We start from the raw sequence: 18,052 nt of genomic DNA, 5'->3' as shown, positions 1-18,052 counted from the left end.
CGATCTGCTCTAGTACTGCTGGTGCTTCGTAGGCTGCAGAAACTGCAAAGAGACATCGAGACCGCAGAACGCACGGAGGATCATCACCTGCAGGTTCTTAAGGAGTCCGAGACCCTCCTGCAGGCCAAGAGAACAGAGCTGGAAAAGCTAAAAAGCCAGGTATGGCAGCAGACACCTTGAAATACCAGTTTAGGCTGTTTTGAAACCTACATTCATGTTAGGAGTATAAAAAAATAATACTTGGGAGTTCCCGTCGTGGCTCAGTGATTAACGAATCTGACTAGGAACCATGAGGTTGCTTGTTCGATCCCTGGCCTTGCTTAGTGGGTTAAGGATCTGGTGTTGCCGTGAGCTGTGGTGTAGGTTGCAGACGCAGCTCGGATCCCGCGTTGCTGTGGCTCTGGCGTAGGCCGGTGGCTACAGCTCCAATTAGACCGCTAGCCTAGAAACCTCCATATGCTGCGGGATCGGCCCTAGAAAAGGTAAAAAGACAAAATAATAATAATAATACGTGTTTGTGGAAAAGGCTAGAAAATACAAAACAAAATATAAATGAGGCTGTATATCCTAGTGGTTAATAGTAGAGTCCAACCCTCATTTGGATTTCAACTCTATGTGTTACTGAATAGAAGAAGTGAGTCTCAAAACAGGATACACTTTGAGATCATTTATGTTAAATGTGTTTACAGACACTTAAGTTTGAATTTTTAGTCTGTATCAAAGTACAAAGTGGTTATCTGACAAGGGGGATTATTAGTATTTTCTATTTCTTTCCTTTTGCATGTCTACATTCTGTAAGTGAATATGTATCACCCTTAAAATATTTAGTTTTAAACTTAAAAAATGAATAACATTTTTCTTTCTTTTTTTTTTTTTTTGTCTTTTTAGGGCCGCATCTGAGGTATGTGGAGATTCCCAGGCTAGTGGTCTCATTGGGTCTGTAGCCACTGGCATGTGCCACAGCCACAGATCCAAACTGCATCTGCCACCTATACCGCAGCTCATGGCAATGCCAGGTCCTTAACCCACTGAGTGAGGCCTCATGGATACTAGTCGGATTCATTTCTGCTGAGCCACAATGGGAACTCCAAGATGAATAAATTTTTTAAATCCCTGTATAACTTTCATTGCCAAGGTGGTTGTCAGTTGGAATAAGGTATAGATATGAGAGTTCTTTGAAAACCATATCCTGAGTGAGGGATAACCATTATCATATTTTTTTTTTGTTCTGATTTGAGTGTTTATATGTATGTGAGCGCAAATCCTCTCTTTTTTTGGCCATAGCAGGCAGTAGCTTGATGTGGTGTCTCAGTTCTCAGACCAGGGATGGAACCTGGGCCACAGTGGTGAAAGCACAAATTCTAATTACTAGACCAGGGAATTCTCATCAAGGCCTTTGTTAGGCATTTTATGCCTGCACTCCCAGCCTGCCCTCCTGACTCTTGCATCTAGGATAATTAGAATTGGACTACCTCCTAGTTGCCCCTCACAACCTCTAGCTGGAATAAATATTCTTATCCTCCATCTCAGCACTTTGTCAAGCTTTGCGTTCTCTCCTTTTCTTTAATGCAGGTGACAGGTCAGCAGCAGGAGATGGCTGTCCTGGACAGACAGTTGGGGCATAAAAAGGAAGAGCTGCATCTCCTCCAGGGAAGCATGGTCCAGGCCAAAGCTGACCTCCAGGAAGCACTGAGACTGGGAGAAACCGAAGTTGCTGAGAAGTGCAGTCACATCAGGGTATGTTTTTCAGCAGTTTTTCGTAAGAATCCTAGTATAGGGCTTATAGATTTATTTTGAGATATTTTCCTCAGTTCCTCCCAAAATGCAAATATAAATTCCTGAATTTTGACCCCTCTGTAAGTTCAGCTTGATGCTGTCTTATGTATCCATGCAGTGGCTGTCTTACGTAGCTCTCCCCCATGTTGTTTCCAGAACATTCTCAAGGTTTTATGCCTCTGTACCTTTCTCATACTACTTCCTCTCCAGGAATTCCCTTTCTGGCAATGTCCAGATCCAACCCTATTTTCATGGTCCAGCCTCATGCCTCTAAAAAAGACTTGCCTGATTTTTCCCTTACCCGGCAATGAGTTTCTCTCACTTCTGACTTTGGTAACACTCTGCGCATTTCTAGGGTGTCTTAGCCTTTTGTGATCTTGTTTATGTTCCCTACATTACTTCTGCACAAGGTGCTAAGCCCCTTGAGGGCAGGAGATGTGTCTGAATCAGCCGTTCTCCTCTTCTATGCATTGCCTTGCTCATAGTAAATATTACATATATATGTATGTATACATGTATTTTGGGGGGGCTGTGCCTGCAGCTTGGGTAAATTTATGGAGAGGGATTGAACCCAAGCCTTGGCCGTGACAATGCTGGATCCTTAACTACTAGGCCACCAGGGAACTCCTTGCATATACATTTTAAATGAAGATAATATGTCACTTCTATTACATAAAAATATGTTAGTGTAAAATATAGTGCTGTTCTTGATGTAAAATGTGAAAATGAGCTTGTTTCCAAATGAGAATTTCTGTGAAATGAAATACTTAATAACAGAACTGATTTAAAAGTAATTTCCATTCATAATTTGGTAGGGGCAGGTTGACTTCTTTTCTTTCTTCTGCACAGGAAGTAAAATCTCTTCTAGAAGAACTGAGTTTTCAGAAAGGAGAACTGAACGTCCAGATTAGTGAGAAAAAAACTCAACTTTCACTTATAAAGCAGGAAATTGAAAAAGAAGAAGAAAATCTTCAGGTAGTTTTAGGGCAGATGTCTAAACACAAAACTGGTAAGTTTAAAGGAAAGCAGTTATATAAAGTTTGATGTTGGGAATGTCTGTACTCCAGGTCTCAGAAAAAATACAAATGGTCAAATAAACTTTTAACCTTATTTCTAATCAAAGAAAAGCAGATTAGAAAAGGAATATGATGTTTTCTGCCATTCAGGTTGATTAAAAGCAATTAGCAATCATCTTCATTGCTGACCAGAGTGTGAGGAAGGAAGAACACTTCCAGACTGTGGATTGAATTACCCATTGGAACAACCTCCCAGGGTCTTAAGGCTCTTAGAATTCACACTTGTTAAACCAGGTAGCACATTTCTAGTTGTCTAGCAAGGACAAGCATTTGTGCACATTGCAGCGATATTTTCTTTTCTTTTTTTTTTTTTTTTAAGACGTAAGCCTTTATTTCCTTATTTCACAAATTAAGCTGACTGAGTCAGTTACTTGCAGCAAAATTTATAATGACAAAATTTGGAAACAAATGATGAATTTAAAAACTACATTTTAACATTTAATGACATGCAAAAATACTGATGAGAGAAGAGTGAAAAATAGATTAAAACTGAATATAGAGGAGTTCCTGTTGTGGTTCAGCAGGTTAAGAACTCTACTAGTATCCATGAAGATGTGGGTTCAATCCCTGGCCTGGCTCAGTGGATTAAGGATCCAGTGTTGCCGAAAGCTGCAGCACAGGTCACAGATTCGACTTGGATCTGGCATTGCTGTGGCTGTGGCATAGCCTGGCAGCTGTAGCTCTGATTCAACCCCTAGCCTGGGAACTTCCATAATACTGCAGTGCATTCCTAAACAGCAAAAAAAAAAAGACTGAATATAGAGTGTAGTCCTAATTTATTTTAAAGTGTGTGTGTGTGCATGCATGTGCAAACATGCACACTCCTAGAAGAAAATACAGCAGGTGCTCTTGCAGTAGTGATTATCTTTGGATGGTAGGATAATGATGGGTTTTCATTTTTTCTTTTATACTTTTTACCAAATTTTCTATAATGAGAAAATATTTTATAATCAGAAAAAATAGTTAATATCTCGAAATCTATATTTCAAGTGAAAAAAGAATTATATAAAAATCTCACCTGATGCATTTTAAAGTTTTTTCTATTTGTTTTAATTTGAATTTTCTTAAGTAGGGTACGTGATTTAAAACTAGATCTTTGTTAAATGTTTTTGTTTATAACAAAATTTAACGAATTAATGTCTAACCATACTTTTAAAGGATTTTTCATTAAAAATACAATTGATTAGTATTAGTGTCCATTAATTCAATGCAACAGTTTGATTGTTGTTTTTTGTATCAGCCAGTAATATTATTTTCTGTTTCATTTTGTAAATGTTTCCATATGCATTTAATAGCCTGGACCATGCTTTGTTTCTGTTAGAGCTAAAGAATATTCTGGACATGTTGCAACTTGAAAACAATGAGCTACAGGGTTTGAAGCTACAACATGACCAAAAGGTGTCTGAGTTAGAGAAGACTCAGGTTGAAGTGCTGGAGGTAATAAATGAGGCTGTTTTACCCGTAGCCAATCGTGGCCTCTCTCTTTTAGCATGCTTGAACCCCTGTTTTATCTGCTTTAGGAGAAGCTGGAGTTAGAGAATTTGCAGCAGACAGCCCTGCGACAGAAAGGGGAAATAGAGTGGCAAAAGCAGCTCCTAGAGAGGGACAAACGAGAAATAGAGCGAATAACTGCTGAGACCCGAGCATTGCAGTTGTGTGTTGAATCTTTGTGCAAACAAAAGGAAGATCTCGAAGAGAAATGTGACAGCTGGGAAAAGAAGTTGGCACAAACCAAATGGTGAGAGCAGGAACAAATAAGCTCGAAGGATCCCTTCTGGAGGGCATTTAAAAAATTGGAAAATTGAGAAAAGGCAAAAAAATAAAAATATGCAACAGACTCAGTGTCATAATACAGTTTACCAGTAGCATTTTGGGGTGACTTTCCTTTTAGGTTTTTTCCCCTCAAAGCATTTTTTTAAAGTAATTTGTGATTTTTTTTTAAAGTAAAATAATGTATGCTTGGAAGATATGAATACATAGAGAGATAATACCTTGTTTGTGGGTAGGAAGATCTAATCTTAACCCATTGTTAAGATTCCATTCTCTTCAAATTGATCAATAGATTCAAAACAATCACAGTCAAAATCTCAACAGACTTTTTAAATAGAAATTGACTGTCGGATTCTAAAATTGGTGTTGAAATGCAGAGGATCTAGAAAAGAATATAAAACTTTTAAAATATGACACCAAATAGACCAATGGAACAGAAGAGAAGGTCTACAAGTAAACTCACAAATATACGCACAACTGATTTTGACAAAGATGCAAAGTAGAGAAAAGATGGTATTTTCAAAAAAATGTTGCTGAGAGCACTGCAGATCCAAAGATAAAAAAATGAACCTTGAGCTATACCTCACACTCCATTATGAAAGTTAACTTCAGTTCCACTCTGGTGCACTGGGTTAAGAATCTGACTGCAGTGGCTCAGGTCACTCCAGAGGCGCGGGTTCCGTCCCTGGCCCCGTGCAGTGTGTTAAAGGATCCAGAGTTAACGCAGCTGCAGCATAGGTCGCACCTGTGCTTCAGATCCAATCCTTGGCTTGGGAACTTCCATATGCCTTGAATGCAGCCATTAAAAAAAATTAATAATAATAATAAAATGACTCGTAAACATAATTTAAAACCAAAATATAAAACCTCCAGGTGAAAACATAGGGGGGAAGAAAATCTTTGTGGCCTTGGGTTAGGCAAAAAATTGTTCAGGCAAGACACTGAGAGCATGATCCATAAAGAGTAAATTGATAAAATTGGATTTCTTCAAAATTAAGAACTCCCGGTTCTCAAAAGACACTGTTGAGATAATGAAAGGTCATCTCACAGACAGGGAGAGAAATCTGATAAAAGACTTGTATATATAATATTAGAGTATATATAATATATAATAGTATATAATAGTATATGTTTACGTATATGTTATATTTATTATATTTGTGTATGTATAAAATGAATTTTCAAAACAGTAATTAAAAAATGAACAACCCAGTTTTTTAAATGGGCAAAAGATTTGAACATTTTATTTAGGAAGATATATGGATGGCAAATAAGCACATGAAAAGATGCTAAGTATCATTAACCATTAGGGAAATGCAAATTAAAACTACAGTGAGATATTACATACCTATTAGAATAGCTAAGAATACCAAATGCTAGCAAGGAACTTTGATACACAATTGGTGGGAGTATAAAATGTTAGTAAGACCACTTTGGAAAATAGTTTAGCAGTTACTTAAAAATTCAAACACACCTACCAGAAGATCTAGCTATCCCGCACCTAGAGATGGAAGCATATATTCATGCAGAAACTCTAGACTGATGCTGTTCATAGCAGCTTCATTTGCAGTAGCCCAAAATGGAAACAATTTAAATGCCCATCAGCTGATGAATGGATTGGCAGATATCAATACCGTGGAACACTACTCAGCAGTAAAAAGGAATGGAGTATTGATAGATACAACAGCATGGATGAATCTCAAAGTAATTAGCTCAGTGAAAGAAGCTAGACAACAGCCAACCCACAGTGTATGGTTCCACTTATGTAAAGGGCTGCATGCTCATACATACCTGCTTTTTGGACAAGTCCTATTACACACACAATTGTACTTCCTCCTTTTTCACTTATCAGCAGTGAGTGATCCATTATAATCACATTTTTGGAATAACAAGTGCTATCTATGTTATCTCTGATTTTTATAAAACTTCAATTTAGTGAGTCATTCTTTGAATGACGAACATTCCAAATGTTCTATTTGGAAAGCTTGAAAATAAGGTTTCTTTTGAAAATGAGTTGAAGAGACTTATATTTTGTTAATATTTATAGTCATTCAGACTGGAGTGAAAACATTTCTTGTCTGGTGTTGTGTTTGAACATTTTATATTTGACAGTATAACTTATTCTCTGCTTGTATTGTAGGAGTTTAGCAGCTACAGAAGAGACTAGCAGAACAAAACAGTCAGATTTAGAGAAGTTGGAATTGGATGTCCGAAAACTGCAGCAGGAAGTAGACCAACTGAACAGAAACAAACTGTCACTGCACAAAGACATGGCAGCAATGCAGCAGCAGCTCCAAGGTCTGAGGCAGCACAGCCGGAGAGATGTGACTTTCTTCCTCTTGCTAGATTCTTTTTTAATTGTTACCTTATTACAGAAATAATTCATGCTTAAGGGCGTCAGGTTTCTTTTAGAAGTGACAACATTCTAAAATTAGATGGGGTGGTGTTTGCGCAACTCTGAATATACTAAAAGCCACAAAATAGTATACTTTAAATGGGTGAAGTGCATGGTATGTGAATTACATCTCAATAAAGTTGTTTTTTAAAAAACTAGTTCAGGAATTCCCATTGTGGCTCAGTGGAAACAAATCTGACAAGTATCCATAAGGATGCAGGTTTGATCCCTGACCTCACTCAGTGGGTTAAGGATTCGGCATTGCCATGAGCCTTGGTGTAGGTCCCAGATGCAGCTGGGATTTGACATGCTGTAGCTGTGATATAGGCCAGCAGCTACAGCTCTGATTTGACCCCTAACCTGGGAACCTCCCTATGCCAAGGGTATGGCCCTAAAAAGCCAAAAAAAAAAAAAAAAAAAAAAATCTTTAGAGAACAATTTGAAAACATAGCAAAATGAAATAAAGATGACTATTAAATTCATTCCTTAGAGGTAATTTCTACTATCAATTTAGTAAATACCCTTCCACATTTTTCTTTGGAGTGTGTATGTGTATATGGATGTTTTTAAAAGTAAATGCAAGCAACATCTTTAGGAGTTCCTGTTGTGGCTTAGTGGTAACGAACCTGACTAGTATCTATGAGGATGTGGGTTCTATCCCTGGCCTTGCTCAGTGGGTTAAGGATCTGGCATTGCCATGAGCTATGATGTAGGTCACAGACACAGCTCAGGTCCCACATTGCTGTGGCTGTGGTGTAGGCCGGCAGCTACTGCTCCAATTCAACCCCTAGCCTGGGAACATCCATATGCCACAGGTGTGGTCCTAAAAAAAAAAAAAACAAAACTTTATTACCAGCTTTTTATACATCCTCATGATTGTTTGTATAGAAGTTACTAAGTGATTCTAGCTGGCAGTATACTTGTTGAGCACTTATCATGCCTTTGGCATGATGCAAATGTAGCATTTTTATGAGATAGAAACTCTTATCTCACCCATTTACAGGTAAGGCAACTTAAGCTTAGTTTCCTTGTGACTTGCTTAAGTTCTCACAACCAGTAAGTGACAAAACCAGTATAGATATAAAACTTATTCCCAAATTGTCCTCCTGAATGATCGTACCAAATCTATATTTCTACCAAACATGTAGAAGGTACATGTTTTTAAACCATGCATGTCATCAACACTAGGTATTATCTGTAAGTTTTTTTATTGTGAGGTTTTGAACGAGTAAGTCTTTACAAACATGGGCTCCAAGCCCAGATCTGGATTGTGCGTGTACCTCTCTTTTGGCCTTATTAGTAAGATGGAGTAGCATAATCATACATTCAGCAGAAGTTTAAATTCACTTCCACTCTACTTTTTTTGAGGGTGCTGATGGGAATCTGGGAAAATATATATGTTTTTTTCTTATTTTATGTAAATGTTATTTCTATAGAAAAACGAGAAGCAGTAAACTCATTACAGGAGGAGCTAGCTGATGTCCAAGACCGTTTGAACCCAGCAAAGCAGGTAAGCCTAACACATATAATCCTAATGGTGTGCAGGTGGTTGAGTTAACAAACCAAGTAGGCTGGTTTCTTTTCACACCTTTGATAGTTTTTATTCCTAAGATATTTAAAACTTAAAGTGTTCCATCCTTTGAAAAGTCTTACACAGGTTCTTATGAATATTTTCTGGATTGTTAGAAATACGGTAATTTTTTAAAAAAATACTTAGTTTTGGGTTCCTTGAAAAAAGAAATATTTATTATTTTCTGAGTTTTTTTAACCTATGTAAATATTTCAAATAATAACAAAACCAAGACTTTAGGTTCATTTTTTAATCAGAATTGAGGCTTCAGCTTTTTTTCATCTTAGCAATCCTGTGAGGTGGTGGTGGTTTATTCCCACCTCAGTGACAAGGCAGCTAAAGCTCAGAGGAACCGAGTCTCTTGCTGAGGTTAAGACATCTGTTATTTTTTTTTTTTTAGATACTAACAAGAGGGAAGCCAGTGATTACATTGAGTTCTGGGTATCTTTGTAAGTTTGCTGAAATAATAAAGGATATGGAACTTCTATGTTTCTCATTTTGTCAGACTTAATAGATGCTGGTATGGCACTAGCCACATCTAGTGAAGGGTGCTTTTTTCATAGTTTCCATTTGTTGTTTCACCTGAAGGACCTGCTCCACACCACCAAGCGTCAGGATGCACTGCTCAGTGAGCAGACCAGGCTCCAGAAGGACATCAGTGAATGGGTAAAGAAGTTGGAACTCTGCCGAAAAGAAGAGGAAGCAAAACAACAGCAGCTGCAAGTGCTTCAGGATGAGGTTGAAGAAAACAAGGCCACACTAGCCCAGCAAGAAATGGTACAGCTCATCTGTGATATGAAAGGAAACACTTTGTCTCTCGTGTGAGCTTTCTGCCCTGGCGGGGAGCTGCTGAGAAGTATCCCCTGGGGACTAGCTTTCCCGCCCTGCCCTGCCTGACTTGGGGGGATTTCACACCAGCTCTTTGACTCCCTTGATGGTAATATTTATGGACCATTAAGGCCATAAAACGTAGCCCATAAAAGAATCTTGGTGGCCACGTGCCATTTCCTGCTTGAATCCCTTCTTCACATGCTGGCCAAAGAGTTTTCCAGTCCCAACTTGATCACCTTTGTAAAGAGCCACTCACTGTCACTATGGGCTGTTTTCTGCTTTCTGTAGAACTGGAATCTATCTCATCTCCATGAAGATTCCCCAGAACACTATTTGTTATTTTATGACTAACTCAGGCTATTCTCCGTTAAGATGTTTCAAAGACTCCAGAAAGAGCGAGAAAGTGAAGAAAAAAAATTAGAAGTGAGTAGAGCGACACTGAAGGAGCAGCAGCACCAGCTGGAAAAGGAAATAACAGACCAGAAAAGCAAACTGGACCAGGTGCTTAGCAAGGTGTTGGTGGCTGAAGAGCGCATCAGAACTCTGCAGGAAGAGGAACGGTGGGCTGAGACCCTGGAGAAGACGCTGTCCCAAACCCGTATGTATTGTGGCACCTGTGTGGCAGTGAGGTGGGGCATCTGCTGATTGTCCTGTAAAGTGTTTAAAAGAGTCCCAGCCCCCAGCCATGGCCCAGCAGGAGCAGGGATAAGCACAGCCGGAAGTACAATCCTCATATGATCCTCCTGGCCCGTGAGAGATGGGGAAACAGGCTCAGAGGGACAAAGGGAATTTGTCTTCATGGGATGGGATTAGATGCTAGACTGTCAAATCGTTCTACTTAATTGTGTTGCTTTCCTCGAGAATGCCATCTCAAGAAAGTGGGACATTAAGGCAAAAAAGTGCCAGAAGGTCCCAAAAGCTCTAAAATCTAAAGGCTTTGAGCTTTGGGAACAGTGTCCATTTCATCTCAAGCAAGTTTTTTGTTTGTTTATTTGTTTAGGGCTGTGCCCGTAGCAAATGGAGGTTCCCAGACTAGGGACTGAATTAGAGCTGTAGCTGCTGGCCTACACCACAGCCACAGCACACCAGATCCGAGCTGCATCTGTGACCTACATCACAGCTCATGGCAACCCTGGATGCTTGACCCACTGAGCAAGGCCTGGGATTGAACCTGTGTTCTCATGGATCCTAGTCAGATTCCCTTCCACTGTGCCATGATGGGGACTCCATCTCAACCAGTTTTTAAAAAACAATATTAACACCTTCTCCTTCTATTCAAATTTGACATAGTAAATGGTACCAGGACACAGGTGTTGGCCTTTGGGTCTGCTTTCTCTCTGAGCCACACACAAATGAAGTTGACATGGGAATCCAGGGTAAATGATAGTTCTCACACAAATAAGTGGGTTACTTTTTCTTAGGCTTCAGGGTTTTTTTAAATAATTAATACATTTTAGGATCTGTTTTTTATTATTAAAGTATAGTTGATTTGGAGTTTCTGTTGGGGCACAGTGGATTAAGAACTTGACTGCAGCACCTGGGCTTGCTGCAGAGGCGCAGGTTTGCTCACCGTCCTGGGAACTTCCATATGCCACACCTTCAGCCGTTAAAAAATACACAAATAAAGTATACTTGATTTAGGAGTTGCTGTCATGGCTCAGTGGTTAACAAATCCAAGTAGAACCATGAGATTGTGAGTTCGATCCCTGGCCTTGCTCAGTGGGTTAAGGATCCCCTTGCTCACTGGGTTAAGGATCTGGTGTTGCCATGAGCTGTGGTGTAGCCTGGCGGCTACAGCTCCGATTAGACCCTAGCCTGGGAACCTCCATATGCCACGGGTGAGGCCCTAGAAAAAGACAGACAAAAAAAATATAAAGTATGCTTGGTTTACAATGCTGTGCTAATTTCTGCTATACAGCAAAGTGACTTAGTCCTACATATATTATTTTTTCTTTTTTTTTAAATGGGCTTCAGGTTTTACTAATGCTCAGAAAATATTGTTCTATCCTGAGTGAACTCAGTGAACCTGGAATCTGAAAAAATTATTTTTCTTTTCCCCTGGGAATTCTTGACACTTCCAGACGCAATTATTTCTTTTTTCCTTCCTTTCTTTCTTTTTCTTTTTTTAGGGCTGCACCCGCGGCATGTGAAGGTTTCCAGGCTAGAGGTTGAATTGGTGTTGCAGGTGCCAGCCTACACCATAGCCACAGCAACACCAGATCCAAGCAGTGTCTGTGACCTACACCACAGCTCACGGCAACACCAGGTCCTTAACCCACTGAGTGAAGCCGGGGATTGAACCTGAGTCCTCATGGATCCTAGTCGGTTCATTACCGCTGAGCTACGACAGGAACTCCCTCAGTCATTTCATTATAAAAATGAAACTTAACAAATATGCTGAGTCTGACCATGCCACAGGTGTGAGAAGTAAAATCTGGGCAGGGTGTTACTTTACAGAGGGTGATTAGAAATATCTGTTTTAAATATCGATGTAGGTATAAGCATTACTTATTGAGTGCTCACTATGCACTAGGTGTTCGCATATGTGATTCCCATTAAACACCAGGAGACAAGGTCCTTCTGTAGAAAATAAGGGCTCATACTTGTCCACATCCCGGGTTCTTTCTACTGCGCTGCCTCCCATCAAGGAAGGAATACTGGTGTGCCTCCCTTTGTTAAAATTGGGGCTTCCAAAAAGATTCCAGCAGCTTGTTCTATGTTCCCTGCGCCTCAGGATTGGTGCTCTTTACTCTCTTTGGTCTCAAAGACTTTAGGGAAGACAGTAGCTGCCTGTCACTTCAGAAATCAGGCTCTCCAGGAACAAATTTCATCAAGGGTCACCCTTATCTGGGCCTTTTTCTGGGCCTCTGGTGTGGGTCGGGGAGGCTTGGGAGACTGCGCCGTGGAGGGATGCGCCCGACTGGGTGGCATGCCATCGTGCAATCTGCCCATAAGGGGAGGAAGGCTCTGCCCTCGGCTGCCCAGGGCCTCAGGCTCAACTACTAAAAATGCTCATTTCAGAACGACAGCTTTCAGAGCGGGAGCAGCAATTACTGGAAAAGTCGGGTGAACTGCTGGCTCTCCAGAAAGAGACGGATGCTATGAGGGCAGACTTCAGCCTCTTGCGGAACCAGTTCTTGACAGAAAGAAAGAAAGCTGAGAAACAGGTTGCCAGCCTGAAGGAAGCACTTAAGATCCAGCGGAGCCAGCTAGAGAAGAACCTTCTTGTGAGTGCCTACTGCCCTGGGAGTTTATGAGGAATGATGCTTTTAAATTTTTAAACTAAAACACTGCTTCAGTGGAGAGAAACTAAATTGCCTATCAACCCAGACCCTAACCCACCTGTTGTTTTTGGTGCATTTAAGACTAGTTCGTTCTTGAAGCTGATGGTAGATTTTGTCTGAGGCTGGGCTACAACCCTGGAGGAGCTGCTGGCCGGCTGGAATGACGGGCCCATGCACAGACCGGGTCAGCACCAGGCAGAGAGCACTCTCCACGAGCGAGTCCTGCTCACACCTCCCCAGGGGGTGAATGGGTGGCCGAGGAAAGCTTCTGAAGAGCTTAAGACCGGAAGCTTAATCTACCATGCCTTAATCCTGAAATAAGTTGGGAGATGAACCTATGATTCAAAACAGTTATGGAGAGGAACTGAGGGCACGATGGGCTGTCAGGGAATGGATTTTCTAACGGCTCGGAGGAAGTAACGTTGTGCTGTTGTGGCGGGTACTTCCACCGAGGGTTTTCCCAGGGGTGGTGACACCTAGAGTCAGTGACGGGCAGCATGGATCGTAAGAGAGTATGTAGACGTCTAGATGTTAACCCTCCTAGGAACCCTATGATGGTGGGTATTGTTCACGTTCACAGACAAGGGAGGTAACCTGTTGTCACTGGTAACATGGCAGCTCTAGGAGTCAGACTTTGGGCTAACAGACTGGCTGTGTTCTGTGCCCAGCTCTACCACAGCTGCTAAAGAAGGCATGTAGATTATTCCCCTGATGGGAAATGAAGTCACAGAGCTAGGGAGGGTGTGAGCCGGCATCGCACACCTCCACATGCTGAACCCCAGAGTCATTGTCCCCTTCTTGTGCCAGGAGCAAAAGCAGGAGAACAGCTGCATGCAGAAGGAAATGGCAACCATCGAGCAGGTGGCCCAGGACAACCATGAGCGGGCCAGGCGCCTGATGAAGGAGCTCGGCCAGATGCACAGGAGTACACAGAGCTCAAGAGACAGGTGCGCCCACAGCCCCAAGGGCTCAGGCAGAGCTAACTTCTTAGCCTCTTTTTCAAGGAGTATTTCTTTGTGAAAATTGCAAAATGCTAATAATCAAATCTGTTTCTCTAGTTTGAGATTTAGAAATATACCTCCATAAAAATGCACTTTTAAAATTCCCTTAATTCAACAAGCTTTTATGTTATTTTGAAAAAAAATGGCAGTGTTCAACAAAAATCTAATCATGTCCCAGAGAACTGTGTTGAAATGTTAGCTTTTAGCCAGAAAAAAAAGTCTATGAAAGGAGTTCCCATTGTGGCTTAGTGAGTTAAGAATCCGCCTAGTATCTACGAGGATGCAGGTTGATCCCTGCCTTGCTCAGTGGGTTAAATCCAGTGTTGCTGCAGGCTGCAGTGTGGTCCCATGTTCCTATGGCTGTGGTGTAGCCAGCATCTGCATCTCCAGTTCGACCCCTAGCTGGGAACTTCCATATGCCACAGGTGCAGCCCTAAAAAGATAGAAAAGAAAAGAAAAAAAAAAAATCTGTAAGAGCCAGACTCCCAGGAAGGATAAAATGACCCCAGGGGAAACCTTTGATAGCCTGCAGTCCAGCCAGGCTGAGGGAGTGAGAGCTGTTCACACAGAGGGAGAGTCTAACCCTAGACGTCCCAGGTGTCCCTTAGCCAGCATCAGTGGCTGGGCCACCTCAAACTCTCTAGCCAGGCTGCTGTGCCACTCAGTGACCCTGCTACACCTTGTCCTTTGGATACCTCATGTGGCCATTCAGGACATCTGTGCCTATAACACCCTGACCTAGCCTTCCACACACACCCTCTGGCTTAAGAAAAAAATAACTTATTTAAGGATTGCAGTGGTATACTGGTATCCCGCTAAGCTCCTTGGGAGAGAGAGGTCGACAGAAGGGGCTCACTCAGGACTAAAAGCATTGACAGATCTCTTCTAACGACCCCTTCAGCATTAACATTTATCTAATCATGCACAGCTGTTCAGTAAATGGCCCTTTCTCCGTTGGGTACCACTTGGTGCTTCATATAGTTCTACTAGTCTTCATTTGGGGATGCAAAGCATTATCTTCATGTATAAATGAAGGTAACAGAGGTTCAGAAGTAGCTAACTTGCCCTAAGTCATATGGGAATGTTTACTAGGAAATGAGATTAGAACCCGCTGTCTATGCTCAAAAGACTGATTTCTATAGAGTAGCGCATTCAAAAGGAACACAAGTTGTTCCATTTCTTTTCTTCTAAAATGTAAGTTGCTTTTTTAGTCAAATTTGCCAGTAAAATCATTTACTTAAACAGTTCAATTCCAAATAAGTCCCAGACTTTACCCAGTGGTACTTGACTCTCACGCTTTAGATGGCAAGCCAGAAAGATTTGGAAAGAAGACAAATAGAAATCAGTGAAGCAATGAGGACACTTAAATCCGAAGTGAAAGATGAAATCAGAACCAGCCTGAAGAATCTTAACCAGTTCCTTCCAGAACTACCAGCCGATCTGGAAGCTATTTTGGAAAGGAACGAAAATCTGGAAGGAGGGTTGGAAAGCTTGAAAGAGAACTTCCCATTCACCATAAGTGAGAGGCCATCACCTTTTGAAGAAAAACTGAATTTTTCTCATGTTCACATAATGGTAAGCGTTTATCCTATTCTCTGGTCTTCATAAAAGAATCATTTGGTGGCCCCCAACCCCCCAGATAAGTGAAACTTAGCCTTGAGGATGGGGCAGGGTAGGCGGAGGGAAAGGCTGGTTGGTTACTGATAGTGGTGCTTGGTGACTCTCTGATGTTTCTCTGTCTGCCTGAAAAAGGACGAACACTGGCGGGGAGAAGCGCTCCGAGAGAAACTGCGTCACCGTGAAGATCGACTCAAGGTTGTCCTAAAAAATATATCCACAAATCCGTAGATACAGATATGGGTACATAGTCTAAGATAGTGGGCATGTCGAGGAGAGTGGGGGAACTGCCCCTCTGCAGCCCGCTCAGCAGTTTTGTAGAGTACATGTTCGAAGCCCTGACCCAACCCGAGGCCGGCTCCGTGTTCCAAACCGCGAGTTCGGGTGTGGAGCCCAGTGCTCTGTCCCCATGTCGTGCTCCTTTGCCTCAACTAAAACTGACAGGACCTGTGTGTTAGGTCAGGAAATAGAGATACCGTGATAAACAACAGGCAGCTCCCAGGTCTGCGGTTGGGAAGCTCGGAGAACACCGGAAGAGTAGGCTTGGGTGTCAGATAAGCAGTTTGGCTCAGAACATGTTGAGTGAAGGCCTTGCGAGACATCTAGGCAAGGATGCCTGTCTGCAGACAGATGAAAATAGGTGTCTAGAGCTTAGTGGTCAGTGTTGACCTAAAAATTGGGGGTTAGGAGTGTAGGTTGGAGTTGGAAAATGAGAGTGACTTAGAGCAAGAGAGGACACTGCATCTTTGGAGAACAGCCACGTACGGCGAGGGAGCCCCACACAGTACTGAGTGAGTGGAGGCTCCTGATATCCGGGAGCCTCCAACCACGTGTGGCAATTCATTATAATTAGATTAGGTGAAAAAATCAGTTCTTGGAGTTCTTTGGTGGCACCGTGGGTTAAAGATCCAGTATTGTCCCTGCTGTGCCTTGGTTGGTCCACTGCTGTAGCACAAGTTTGATCCCGACCCCAGGAACTTCCACATGCTGCAGGTGTGGCTAAAAAAAAAAAAAAAAAAAAAAAAATCAGTTGTTCAGTTGCCGTATTTCAAGTGCTCAGCGGCCACACGTGACTAGTGGCTGCTACGGTGGACAGCGCAGACAGAGAATATTCCCATTATCACAGGAAGTTGTGTTGGGCGGTGCTTGCTGTCGACTTGAGCAAGAGAGTCATTTCAGAGATACAGCGGGAAAGCCAGAAAGTCGAGTGGGGTTGAGGATTACATACATTGTGAGAGACAGTGGAGACATCGAGTATGAACCCATCTCCAAAGTCTGGGCAGAAAAGAGAGAGAGAAGAGGTAGTGATTTAATGGGAGGCCAGGGACACAAATCCTGTGCCGTGTGATAGCACAAAGAACAGGCTGAGGAAAAGGCCCAGCTAATGACAACACAATGGCCGTCTGGCACTGCCCACTTTTTTTCTCTTTTTTTTAAGGACAAGAGCATTTTCAGCATCCATTTCTATTTTATGTCAGTCAGATGTGCCTATCAAATGTTAAACGTGAAGAAGCTACTGAGTATTAGTTCTGGTACCTCCCTTCTGTGTATAAACCCTGAATTTTACCATAACACCTTCAGGCCCAGCTTCGACACTGTATGTCCAAGCAGGCGGAAGTGCTGAGCAAAGGGAAGCGGCAGACAGAGGGCACTTTACACAGCCTGAGGCGGCAGGTCGATGCCTTAGGGGAACTGGTCACCAGCACGTCTGTAGAGTCCACGTCATCACCCAGTCTGTCGCAGCTGGAGTCTTCCCTTGCAGAGGACTCCCATCTTGGACCAAGCCAGGTAGGAGGAAGCTCTTCACAAGGGGTCTGACTATACATGGAAAGCCCCTGAAAGCTTGGGGTCCATAATCTAGAGGAGGCTCAGAAGGACGTGAATGCCACCTTCAGTCTCTGGAAAACTTGTCTTAGGAAAGACTTGTTTTTTCATGGTCCCTAGGGAAGCTGAAATCAGTTGGTCAGTGGATGATAAGAATGATAAGCTGATGATTTAGGAAATAGACTGCAACTAGAGACTGGGTGACTTGTCAGAAACACGGTTAATTCTACTGTAAATGCCTCCCACTCTGGATTCCTTTATCCTCTGCGAGGTCAGTGTAAAGAGTTTAGGCCTGTGAGGCCAGCTCGAGTCCCACTTTAGTCTGTTCATTTCCCTGTACTTTGAGGAAAGACGACTGACTGTGACACTTACTTCTCAGCAAAGTTTGAATGCAGAGTTTGAATTCTTAACCCAGAGTCTATTAAAACTACATCAGCAGAATTTCACAAAAGTTTACTGTGAGACTTAGGTAAGGTTCATAATTGTTTTGAAGGAACATGAAATATACTCATGGAATTGGTAAATAGTAACTCAGTATTACTGTCAGATAGATAATAGCTACCATTTTTGTGTGCCTACTGTGTGCACGTTTACCTCATTTAGCTTTTACATCCTGGGAGGTTTAGGATTTATCCTCTATATAGGTAAGGAAATTGTATAAAATGAAAAGTGATGTCAAGGTCACAGCAAAAAACAAAACTGGGACTTAGAGGCTAATCTCTCTTTACCACAGAGCAGTATATCATACAGTTGAGCCTCAAGAATATTCAAAGCCAGTTGCATCTTTAATAGGCCCACAGCTAGCTCATTAGCAGCAGAGCCAAAGCCTGAATATGACTACTTTAAAACCTTCGATGGAGGACCCAAGTCAGATATAGGCCAAGACCATCATGGGCCTCAGGGGCAGG

The 18,052-nt window shown here is 42.0% G+C and overlaps 1 protein-coding gene across 1 annotated transcript in view; it reads left to right on the top strand.

Annotated features, from left to right (window-relative positions):
• Positions 1-17,818, top strand: part of LOC102166678 (centriolin-like) — an 82,411-nt gene extending 64,593 nt beyond the window's left edge. The window contains 15 exon segments of the mRNA XM_021081915.1: positions 33-159; positions 1,573-1,737; positions 2,626-2,785; positions 4,174-4,289; positions 4,373-4,590; positions 6,763-6,920; positions 8,454-8,527; positions 9,176-9,364; positions 9,791-10,016; positions 12,440-12,645; positions 13,510-13,621; positions 13,624-13,649; positions 15,006-15,278; positions 15,456-15,518; positions 16,902-17,818. Coding sequence (XP_020937574.1) covers positions 33-159; positions 1,573-1,737; positions 2,626-2,785; positions 4,174-4,289; positions 4,373-4,590; positions 6,763-6,920; positions 8,454-8,527; positions 9,176-9,364; positions 9,791-10,016; positions 12,440-12,645; positions 13,510-13,621; positions 13,624-13,649; positions 15,006-15,278; positions 15,456-15,518; positions 16,902-17,138 — 2,350 coding nt within the window. The 3' untranslated portion in view covers positions 17,139-17,818.
• Positions 17,819-18,052: the final 234 nt, after the last annotated feature.

This window comes from Sus scrofa, unplaced genomic scaffold, assembly GCF_000003025.6.
Source record: "Sus scrofa isolate TJ Tabasco breed Duroc unplaced genomic scaffold, Sscrofa11.1 Contig2553, whole genome shotgun sequence".
Lineage (NCBI taxonomy): Eukaryota > Metazoa > Chordata > Mammalia > Artiodactyla > Suidae > Sus > Sus scrofa.
This window is presented reverse-complemented; position numbering and strand designations above follow the sequence as displayed.